Source organism: Pezoporus flaviventris, unplaced genomic scaffold (genome assembly GCF_033815535.1).
Source record: "Pezoporus flaviventris isolate CSIRO_AGI_PZ_B2104156 unplaced genomic scaffold, CSIRO_AGI_Pfla_v1 ptg000029l, whole genome shotgun sequence".
NCBI classification, from domain to species: domain Eukaryota; kingdom Metazoa; phylum Chordata; class Aves; order Psittaciformes; family Psittacidae; genus Pezoporus; species Pezoporus flaviventris.
This window is the reverse complement of record NW_026892577.1, coordinates 8,269,682-8,281,874: the sequence shown is the minus strand read 5'-3', so window position 1 is coordinate 8,281,874 and position 12,193 is coordinate 8,269,682. Positions and strand designations below refer to the sequence as shown.

The window sequence follows — 12,193 nt, the reverse complement described above, 5'->3', positions numbered from 1 at the left end:
ATTTAAACCACGACCAAGAGTTATGGAAAACAGCATATATACAAGACAAAAACAAACCTGTGGGAACCTATCTGCATTTCCCTTTGGCTCGTTGCCCTGCCCGTGTCATCACATTGATGCAGACATGACCCAGTGCATCCCACAGCAGCTTACTGCATCTGCAGGGCTACACAGGCTCAGCTGAGGGGCTTCCCAGCCCTAGCACCTGCAGCATAGAGTTCCAGAAGACTCTTCCTATGGTTCATTATTTTGGAAAAGATCTCAGACTGAGAGCTAAACTGTCTTTGCTGTGCTTCAAAATGGCAGGGAACAGAACAGACAGACTCACATGAGCTCTCCTGGGCTCTTTTTAGCAAGCACTGCTGGCTGCTATGAACACCTCAGCAGCAGAGACAGATTTGTCACTGCTCTGGTGAATAAAGAGGTGAGGATAAACAGAGCTGTCCCATTCCAGTGAAACCAACATATTAAAAGTAAAACAGACAATAAAAAAAAGAAAACAACAGGCGAAGAAGAAAACACATGGCAGAATATCCCTCAGATGAGTGTGCAGTTTGGTTTCTCCTGTCCCCAAACCCTAGTTCTTCGGATAATTTACTATTCTTTGAAAGAGATAGCAGCAATTTGGACTTAAAGCAACGATGGAGTATTTGTGAGAAGCAAAGATAGAGATGTTGCTAATTATGACCTAGGTACATTGATGAACTCTGTGAACAGGGTTTATAGCACTTGCAGTCTGAGGGTAAATGAAGGATGTTGGTTTGCAAGGTGGCCAAGCGCTGAATTCACTTTAAGAAAAATAAATTAAAATCCCATTGAAAAGAATGTTTTATTTACTTTTTTTTTTATAGCTGAGAAGAAAACATTTCTCTAGATAATAGTATAATAATATTCAAATGCAATTCCCAGAGAAATATCTTGACTAAGATATTTAATTTGAAATTAGTTAAGTGGTTATTTGGCTGAAAGGGATTTTTAAAAAACAAGAGTCTTCAGGCTAAGGAAATATTCTGGTGAATTTAATTAAGAATGGGATTCTTTACTAACTTCAATCCAGTAGTAACCTGCAGGTTTGTCTTTTGGTAATTATTGTGTTTGCTCATTAATATGATAATCATGACCACGTTTGCAACAACTGAGAACTCTAGTCAAACAAACAAAAAAATTGCTAGCAATCATCCTCAGTGTTCAGAGAGGATTTTTCTTGGAGGAACCTTCTGGCTGCATTTATGCATATTTATAATGATGGTATTACTTATCTCAGAATCTACAAACTGTTAATATACTGGTGTTTTAGGATTGAACAAGATGCAGAAGGGAAGGCAGTCTGGCAATCTTTAATAGGAAATATTCTGATAAAGGGAACTGGGCTTCTATTTTTCCTCTTTATTGTGTGTTCTAAAAGGCTTTAAGACGCTGTTTTAGAAAAAAAAAAAGAAAATGAGAACTATTTGACTAAAAAGATACAGCTTCTGGTTTCTTAATGAAATAGCAATATTTTAAAGAAAATAATGTGACAAATAGTTTAGCTTTCTCCAATGTCACTTCATTTTTGGAAAACTAAGATCTCTGGTGTTAGAATGGTGTTATTTGCAATGTGTGCTGAGAGGGTTGTGCACAAAACTCCTTCCTTGCTGTCTTAGCAATTAATCAGCAAAGGTGTCAGCTTGGAAAGAGCGGTGAAGTTTTCTGGGCAGGAGCATTTGGAAACAGCTTTGTAGAGGAGACTTTGCAGCAGTGTGAGAAATCAGTGACACCATTTATTAGCTGATAGGATTTCTGGTAGGTGAACATGGGGTGCTGAACTCCAAGCAGCACTTCTACCAGGGAGCAGATCTCTGAGTCTTCCTGGCTAAAGGAGCTTTCCTGATAACCATTTCAAGCCAAACTTGCTCAGCTGAACCTGGTGATGCTCTCTGTATGATTTACTGCCTTCAACACCTTACGTTTAGCTGAAGGTTTGCTTCACTGCAATGGTAATCTAAATGGCATCAGTCCTTCTCAAAGCTACCAATTGATGCAGCTGCTGATGCTAAGGGAAAGCCAAAAGGTTTCACACAGATATGTAACTCTTCAACAAAACTCTCTACCCTCACCATGTGTCTCCATTCCCTCCCTTTTGCCCTCCCAGCTAATTATTCAGCTACAATGCCTGTGACAAAGGAGGCTGGAGAAGATAGCATAGGTGTATGGGATGGGAAGGGACCACATGAACCATCACATCAGGTTCCCTGCCGCCTCAAGCCATTGCAACACCAGGCAAGACAATGAGGAAAGGAGTTCCTGTGGATTACAGGAGAGAAAAATAGCTCACAGGACAGTCTCTTTCCCTAGAGGCACCTTACTTTCTGCAGATACCTTTTGCCAGTATCATGTGGTACCTTAGTAGTGGTGTTTATTCCCACAGCTTTTCTATCCTGGGTTATGCACACAGAATAAGGGTGTGAAGAAGGTCCAAGCGAGTGGAAATACTCACAGGGTAAATACTTTAATCTTTCAGATCTGCTGCCAAATTCTGTATGACAACGGGCCTTGGTAACTCTGATGGTCTCTCAAAGCTGGGTTTATAACAAATCCATCTGTTCTTCAAGAAAAAGAAAGCCTTTTTAATTCTTTGAAATATATGACTAGAACTCACACAAGGGGTCCTGAGAATGCTTCTAAAGTCTCTTTTTAACTGTACACATAACTGTCCATTGGAAAAGCACTGAAATAATCAAAGATGCCAAAATCAAAGGCTAGTTAGTGTCCAGTTAGTCCAACCAGCAGGTGTCTGTAGATAGCTGGTGGAGATTCTCTATAGTCATGATGTTAATGATGATTAGTCATCATCTAATAAAGAAAAGGAGAAAAAAGAGAGCTTTTTTTTTAATTATGATGATCATTATTTCCCCAAGTGCTCAAGTCCTAACTTCTCCATCATTTAATTTGTGCATGATTGCCCATGAAAACTAGGGAAAACATAGTAGGATCTGAAAATGGGAGCCTACTCCAGAGGCAGAAATACTCATCACTTCTCCTTGTGATCTATTTGTTTCTCAAGAGCTGAAGCTTTCTTCCTCTGCAAGTTTAAGAAAAATGCATGTTAGTATCTTGCCATGCACAGTGTGGATATCTAAAATTCAAAAGGGAGCCAATACAATGATATATTTTTAGCATCTCGTTCAAAGAAGTTGACAAAATAATGTTAGCTGCCTTCCGCATTAGCATCTCTATTGAAAAGGGTAATTATGGGAAGTATTATATGGATGAAGGAAAAGTTCAAGAAAAACTAAAGGTGAAAGGTAAATTTCTTCTCCCTGAAACCAGAACATTCTGTGATATTGAAAAAAAAAAGTGCAATAATTATAGGGAAAAGAAGCACTGCTTTTAATTAATAAAAATGTTTCTATTAAGAGGAAAGCAAAATAGATAGCTAGGGATGGATCATAATTTCATTTTTCTTAAGAGCTGCTAAATGTAATCCTCCTAGATCATAACATACACTGAGCGCTTTGAGGAGTTTCAGCAACAAAGTGTTGCTGAAAATAAACTAGTGTTTATTTTCCCCCGAAGTTAACTCCAGTAACCCTGATTGTGCCTTAGAAGAAATGAGCTGCTCTTATAACTTTATCAAAGGGATGAAGAACCTTTAAACCCACTGCAAAATAAATAAGGGATTCTGTTTTACGGATAAAAGATGAGATCAGCTGAAGGCTGTAGGCTTTTTGGGTACCCTCATGGAATGAGAGGAAGACCCACAGCAGGAGGCAATGCAGTAAGTTTTCAGGTCAATGTGACATGAAAACAGGGAGTGAGGAAAAATCCAGTAATGAATAATGAGTCGGTGTGGATGGGCAGGTCAGCCTTTCTGATGGGGTACTGTCAGCAGCCTAACTACAAAGCTTTCCTCTGCAGCTACATCTGAGCTTAGATGGGATGCTGACTCTGATCCTGGTTCAGGCAATGTGATGGCAAGTGAGACTCGTAACCCAACTGCTGTGTTTTAGTACTTCAAGTGAGGAAGAAAAGCCTCTGGACTCAGGAAGGGCCTCTCTCTTACCCATTAAGGAAATGTTTTTTGAAGTGTAAACATCAGCTGGGAAACTAACTGCTTTCTGTGGCTTTGAAAATCTCCTCCCTGAGCTCCAAATTATTTTGGGCACAAGCTGTTTTTCATCCTGTGACAGTTAGTAGTGCCAGGGCCTATAGTCACTAATGGAACATAAATAATTAACCAAGTGATACTCCTGCAAGTTTATCTGTAGTGGAAAACACTTTTATCTACACAAGCAAATGTGGCAGCAGGGGAAAACCAACTCCATAAACAGCCCACTCTAAGATTTTGCCCAAGAAATCAGTCTCAGAGGTCAGTTTCTCCAGTCCTGTGGCTCTGCAGCAGGGTCTGAAGAAGGATTTTGGTTGTACTTTCATTAGTGTTTCTTCTGGATCTCTTGAGCAAGTACTTCCCAGAGAAACGCATGAGTTAGTTAGGGGATTGCAGCGCAGACCAAACAGCTTCACCTCATGAATAAGGCCACAGAAGGAATGGCAGAAACCTCATGGCTCTGCCCCAGACACGTTGTAGCCTCCTTGGGTGGGACTAGACAGGTGTGGGAAGTGGGAGGGAAAAAAAAATGAGGTTTTGTGGTGAAACATCTAGTGTAAATATTGCACATGAGGTACAGCATCCACTTTTCTACAGTGCTGAGTCTCACCCACTCACCTGAGGTGACACCAGGCAGGAATCACTCCAAGTGGGCAATCAGACGTGCTTTAAAAGCTTACAGAAGGTTTCCAGTTCCACCCGAAATGCCAAGAGCAGGACTCTGCACTGATTGTGCTTTAGCCCCAGGAGGGTTTCCCAATCTGGAGTGCACCGCACATGCAGCAAAGGTGGAGACATGCTGCATCCCAGACCATTCTGATGTGGGGGTAAGGGTTCAGCCTCTCAGTTCAGGCTTTCTTTGCAGCGACAGAATAAGGGATGTTTTCTCCGATGCAGGCAGGGTTAATAGCCAAAGGGCTTCTCCCTGAAACCACACTGTAGCACCACATTCTACATTTAAATATGCTGCATGCATAATTCATCTACTTGCAGCAAGCAGCCAGAGCGGAGGCAGCTGTCAGTCCAATTAGCATGTCAAAGCTCTACCCTCCAGCTGCCTCTGGGGGGCACGATAAGGAACGGTGTGGTCCATGGGACCAGTGGCCCACGCTTTCGGGCTGGGGAGCAATAGTTTGCGAGGGTAGCTGCAATCTCAGAACCACCACCAGCGTCTACAAACACATCCAGTTCTGCCTAGGGAAGGCCAGGGGAGGAATCTGTAGCAAAAAGGGAGGAGGGCGTTTCTTACATCTCTTTGTACTGAAAACAGGCAGTCCAGTCATGAGTCTCAACAGTTTTTCTGCATTCTTTCTCCTGTACCTTTGTCTCTCAGGGCTTCTCCATAAAAGATTATAAAAACTACAAACCTTTAGGATTATATCTTTTTTTTTCTCTGCAGTTTACTGGATACAGCGCCTTGCTTGTCACATTAATGGTTCTAGTTGGGGTCCTTTTATACAACTAATTTGAATATTAAGCAAAACATAAGCAATATTCTGCCAACTCTTAGTGATAATTGTGTCCACAATGGCTGGATGCGATACAGCAGCAGCAAAATTGAGGAAATGCAACAGTTGTCTGGCTCCCATTCTGCTTACACGTGGCTGCGCTATTACAGCTTGGTGGGAAATCATTATATAAACCTAAGTATGGTCCTACTCTCTAAGCCCTCAGGGTGGAGGTTTGATATTTGACTAGATGTATTTCAGTTATGGTACTCTCTCTGCTAACAAAAGCTTATTAAATTCCTAGAGAAAACCACATAAACTAGCACAAACTTCAAATCTCTAATGTATCCCAGCAGAAAGCAAGCCTTTGCACAGAAAAACAGCATGGAGCTACTGCCCTGGAAAGCTGGCCGGTCTCCCATGCATGTCTGTACATCTAAGAACCCAAGTCATTAATCCTATACTGAGTTGGTCTGTTTAGATGTTGTGCTGGCCATATCATTCAGAGCTCTCATACAGAGTGCTGAGGTGTTTTTTTCTTCATGTAGAAAAGGTCTGATTAAGGTCCACTTGTTAAAATGGCCCAAGATTACAATGCAAGACTCGATATGCAATACAGAGGTGGTGAGAAAATTTGTTCACTTATGTTGATCACTTTATCAAGTTACAAAGTCACCTCTACTGCATAGAGCACCTAGCACTGGGGTGACTGTATAACGATGCAAACATCTTGAAATTCTCACACTGAGAAACACATAACACAGGTTTTCTCTATGTCCTGCTTTCAGCACAGTGGACAATAATAGCTATATTCCCCCAGTAAGGGAAAGGAAGAAGCTAAAGGTAAAATCACAGATGAAACATATCTCTTAGGCTGATGAGTTGGTACATAATAGCACTTTGATCTTGTCAATTAGAAAATGACTTGACTTACATCTTCTGGGTATTATGACCATATGATCATACCAACATTGTAAAGTAAAGGATTTGTTCCAGCTCAAGCGTTGTTTATACACATGCTTTGTTATTCTGCTTCATGGAGAAATACAAGGGCAGCATCTCCAAAGGCAAAATAAATTCTCTTTTTTAATGTCATAACCATGGTAGCTCTGCAATCAGGGGTAATGTTTAAAACATTGAATGTATCTAGAGACACAATGTGGTGAGAAATCTTTCCATGCATTCAATGAGAGGTAACAGCACACAGAAAAAATACTAATCTCTTGCTATCAGCTCTAGGTACCAGACTAAATGCAATTGCCAGAAATTCTCAGCAGAAGTTGACAGGACAAAGAAAGGGTTCATTTGGGGTCACTGGAAATTCCTGCTTTATTTGCATAACCATTTCAGCAAGTGCTCTGAGAGTCTTGCTTTCCAGCAAAAGTTTAAGCAATTAAACAGAGCCACATTTTAACGATATCTGAGGCTCAGATCCCCAAAAGTATTTAAACACTAACTCCTACTGATTTCAGGAGAGGCAGTCCAGCATCTTAGCACAAATGTCCTGCTAGGTGAAGAAGCAGAAATCTCTCTGAAGCCAGTACACCTGTCCCATCCATATGTCTGTTTTATGACAGTTAAGATGATGGTAGAGAATCAACAACAAATTAGAAAAATACTTTATTTGAGTTATTAACCATATTTTAACTCCCCACTCCTTCTGACAAAGGATATGAAGGGTATTATTTATTCTCTCAAGGTATGATAATATTCTCAGAGAAAATTTACACTGGATTTTATAAGTATTTGATATATTTTTTGTTTATTGTCTCAGTGATCAGCCATTAGCAGTAAATCGCTGTGTTGTTATACAACCAGAAAACAACAACTACAAATAACAATCAGTCTCTGCCTCGGGACACACAGGCTGAAGAAAATGATATGAAAATGCTTTAGAGATGCTTGCCAAATCCAGACTTACTCTTTATGGCCAGAACAGATGCCTGCTAATTCAGGTGGGCACTTAAACTATAAAAGCAGATTATGCCTACTCACACATCTCTGAGTCACCTGCGCTACGGCCACGGCTGTGCCAGCAGCATATCCAGCCTGAAAATGAAAGGTGGAGAAAGGTTGCAGCGTCTCCCTTAGGCTGGTAATTGTGATTATGCTGTGATTTGCCCAGGATGTGTAAAATACATACTCCTCCAATAAGCAAACTCATCGTTCCTGGACATGATATGCAATACCATGGCCTTGTTTGCTGACGATCCCTGAAACCCAGATCTTTGACTGTCTATGTGTACATATAAATTCTTATGCCAAGGGTACAAAAAAAGCTAGAGAACTGAACAAGGAGCCAGTTATAAGAGGCAGAATGATCTGATGGTTGCATCCTGAATTGTAAAGCAGAGAAGCTATGTTTTCTTCCTTTTTCTCAGCAACATGCATCCACTGTCAGCTGGCAAGCTGACGGAAACTTCCATGCTTCATTTTTTTTTACATGTAAACCTGATTAATCAGTAATATGAATAATTTAAACTTTGCTCTGTCAGTGTTGGCAAATGGTAGTCATAAAAGGTATTTTAAAGGAACCTTTAAAAGACAGTATGTATGGGGAAGGATAACCATGGGCAGGGAACAGAGCTGGAGTTTCAGGGAGCTGCTTAGAGCTCTACCATTGCTTCTTCGGAAACCAGCATTGCACCTCTGCATCCCGTAGCTTCCTTGTACATAAAATGGAGATAACAGTACCAAGCTTCACTTTATAAAGCACTTTGACTGAGGAGAAATTTACTTTCATATTGGTATCTTGCTTCCAGGAACTAGTTTTCCAGAACACTATCACCACCCTCTCCTGCTTCTACTGAAAACTCCTTTTGCAGTCTTCAACCTAGAATCACAGAATAGTTAGGGTTGGAAAGGACCTTAAGATCATCCAGTTCCAACCCCCCTGCCATGGGCAGGGACACCTCACACTAAACCATGTCACCCAAGGCTTCATCCAACCTGGCCTTGAACACTGCCAGGGATGGAGCATTCACAACCTCCCTGGGCAACCCATTCCAGTGCCTCACCACCCTCACAGTAAAGAATTTCCTCCTTATATCCAATCTAAACTTCCCCTGTTTAAGTTTTAACCCATTACCCCTTGTCCTATCACTACAGTCCCTAATGAAGTTCCCTCTCCAGCATCCCTATAGGCCCCCTTCAGATACTGGAAGGCTGGTATGAGGTCTCCACGCAGCCTTCTCTTCTCCAGGCTGAACAGCCCCAACTTTCTCAGCCTGTCTTCATACAGGAGGTGCTCCAGTCCCCTGATCATCCTCGTGGCCCTCCTCTGGACTTGTTCCAAGAGCTCCATGGCCTTTTTATGCTGTGGACTCCAGAACTGTACACAATACTCCAAGTGAGGTTTTCTAACTTCCTACTGTTTTAATGTTAGTGACCCAAGACAAGGACAGAGACCTAAAATGAGCAACAAAACCATGGACCTTCATTTAGAGACATTATCTGTTTAATAAATATGACTGTAAAAGCAATAAACAATAGCAATTATACATTACGCTACATTGTATTTAACGAAAGGGGAAAAGAAGATGAAAAAGTACATCAAAAAAAGTGATTTTAAAATTAGAAATAGTTCCAACACTATAAGAAAACTTTTTGATTGGCTTACTATAAAAATAAGTTGGCTAATGTTGGACTTCAGTGGGGACTATTGTACAGTTGCTGCCAATACTTGCCCATCTTTCATAAAGCTGTAGTTGCAAAGACAACAGCAAACCCAAACTGCTGTGTTTCTGTACCTGTCTTCAGAGAAACAACAGAAAGAGGCAGAGGACTCTGTTCAGTGATTATCCTTTAACTACAATGTGTCTAGTGTTCACTTGGTATCACTTTTTTTCTTTGCCAGCAAGTTGATTTGGGCTTATATCCAATTTGTGAAATTCAAACCCACCACCACTATGAACCCCCCGCCCAGGGACTCTGGGCAACACCAGCAACATTGCTTTCTCCTGGTTTTAACTCAGCTTAATGTGCACAATGTCTACTGACCAAAATTCACTCCTGTCAAGAATCAGTGTGTCTCCTACATGTGCTACACTGGTCTCTATTTCCCTTCACCTAACACAGTTAAGTGTACATTGGTTACTATCTTTTTCTCTTTGCACTTCAAACCAAAGTCCTGGTGCTAGGCTTACCTGAGTTGGGTTGGAAATCAACAGCTGTAATGACCACGGATTAATTTGTGGACAGCCAGTGTCTTGGGAGTACTTGTTCGATGTATGCTAAACTTGTTTACCTGCTGTTCCCTTTCATATTCTACGTGAACATATCCTGCAACCTCATTTCTGATTTCAGTGTAAGATACAAGCTTATTGGTAAGAAAATAGATCTTGTGCAAGAGTAGTCCTGTGGTGCTGGGGCTCAACATGCATGGCAACAATCTCAGGCCAAATTCTCCCTCCTTTGCCCAGAGTGGAAGGAGTTTGTCCATATCTCCAACCAAGGTGGGCTGCCAAGAAGGCCATAGGAAACTGTGCATAGACCTTTTCCTGCTCCCTGTTCTATGGGCAAGGTGTCTCTCAAAAATTGACAAGCCCTGGGGTGACTCCCAAAGGCAAGATCTCCTGGGGCTTCCCCAGACAAATCCAAACATCAGCACTAAATGCAGTTGAGGGTGTTACTAGGGCTTTCTCTTAGACAAAATTGAAGGCGTAAGGCTGGTACAAAGTACAGTGTAAGTCCATGCTGGCAATAAACTTCTGCAACTGCAGTATGGACAGACCTCCCTCCTTGTAAAGCATGCTAGTTCTGTCCCATTCAAGGTTAGGAGGCAAAAAGTTATCTTTCAACAGTGGTATCAGTGGGATTCCTTGGTGTGAGTAGGCTAAAAAAGCTGTTTAAGAAAGAGCCTGGCCTTGTGGTTGGGATCACCCAAAATTGCACCCAGCCTCCTCGCAGCCATGGGGCACAGGCAGCAGCTGCAGCTAGAGGAATGAAGGGCAGAGTCCAAACAAAGACAAACCAGACTGACCAAGAATACTTTCAGTGCTTTGAAACTCCAGTGTGATTTTTCATGTGTGTCCTATGAAAGTCTGCTGAGGCGACTAGCCCTCCCGCAGCCCAAAGTGCTAAAAGAGCAGTTAAATCTAAAGCCAAGAACCCTAAACATCCCCTCCCACCTCCCCCAGCACTTCTCCCCCCACATCCCAGCCCACCCCTCTCCCTAAAGAAGTGACCCCCATGCATATTCTTGGCTATACCATTATGAATTTTCTACAAATTAGAGACAGATCCGAAAAAAGAGAGTGGAAGGGTGAAGGGAAGGGCCGCAGGAGTGAATAGTGGTACCAGATCCTCTCCCCCCACCCACCCCACTAAAATTGAACACCTGTACAATGCAGTTCCACTATGGTCTCAGTATAATGTCCACATGCACAGGCTTAAAGCTAAAAACCCTTTGTCATCCGAAGAATTAAAAAGTCCAAATGCAGTGAGCTCTCCCTAATTTTTTTAGATATAGATATGCATCGGTGTCCTCAATTCAACCATTTACATAGGTAGGGATTTCTTTTGTGCTCTGGGGCTCAGCAGCTGTGGAAATACTTCCTGTGGCAAAAAAAAAAGGAGAACAAAGTAAGAGTCAGTAAATAACAAGTGTGATTAGCCAAGGAACATGTTAGAAGGTATCACCTTGTTTGCCTTTGGGATTCAACTGTTCCAGACAGACAAGTTCTTCCCAGAAATGTTTTCCTGTCATTTAAAACACTGAAGGTGATGTCCTGTTCTTTTGCTAATGAAGATGATTAACGCATTTTGAAGAGGGAGAGGCCAGAGCAGAGGGGTGGAGGGAAGGAGGAGCTGTGGTCCTCAGAGGAAACTCATTCGAAATGATAAGATGTTGGAGATTTCACAAATAACCTTAAGCTTTGCATTTGAAAAAGAAGAGCCTAAACTACTCACATCAAGAAAATAGGAACCATGGGGTTTTGCTGCCAGTCTGGAGATAAAATTAAATCATCTAGTGACATTCATTCAGATTCCTCCAAGGAAGGATCCCTGAATGTTAGTCAAAGGAGTTCAAAAAACCTGGCTTCTGAACAAGCATACAAAAGAGAAACACCCAATTACAGTCTTGTTTTGTTTTCCCAAAAGAAAGAAAACTCATTTTAAAAGAAATTGCTCTTTTCCAGAAACAGATGAGGTGGTTGTATAGGAGAGCGAAGAGCCCTTGCACTTCCTATTCTGTTCATACCTATGTCCAGACCTTTTCATTTTCTCAATGATCTCTGATTGTTGGACTGATTCCTTTTGATAGAGAATTGATGCCATTTATCCCACACATTTACCTTTCACAGTTACAGGTATAAACCAAGGAGTTATAAAGGCTAATTTCTGATTCAATAGTGTCCAGTATCATGGCTGAGAAACACACAAAATGCTGGCAATTGTAGAAAGCCAGAAATGCTACAGTTACACCAAATGAAAACCTACCCCCAAAAGGCTTCAAGGGTTTAGTTTCCAACACCAGCAAGAGCAGTTTTGAAGGTACCTTGAGTAGAGCTAGCAAGTGACTGACTCCTGCCACTTCTGTCTCAGTGACCTGTGAAAACATTTCCCTACCCCTGAACAGCATGAACCATATGCTTTTCATTCTTTTAGAAAGGGTAAGCTCAAAGCCCATCTTAATTCTAGAAAGAGGGTTCCTGAC

General features: G+C 41.6%; 1 protein-coding gene across 4 annotated transcripts in view; it reads right to left on the bottom strand.

Moving 5' to 3' along the window:
• Positions 1 to 8,970: 8,970 nt before the first annotated feature.
• The window catches only part of SORCS1 (sortilin related VPS10 domain containing receptor 1), a 294,481-nt gene continuing 291,258 nt past the window's right edge, over positions 8,971 to 12,193 (bottom strand). For all 4 annotated transcript variants that reach the window (XM_061458807.1, XM_061458811.1, XM_061458809.1 and 1 more), the window contains one exon: positions 8,971 to 11,091. In XM_061458807.1, the coding sequence (XP_061314791.1) occupies positions 11,035 to 11,091 (57 nt within the window). In that variant the 3' untranslated portion in view covers positions 8,971 to 11,034. The remainder of the gene's footprint in view (positions 11,092 to 12,193) is intronic.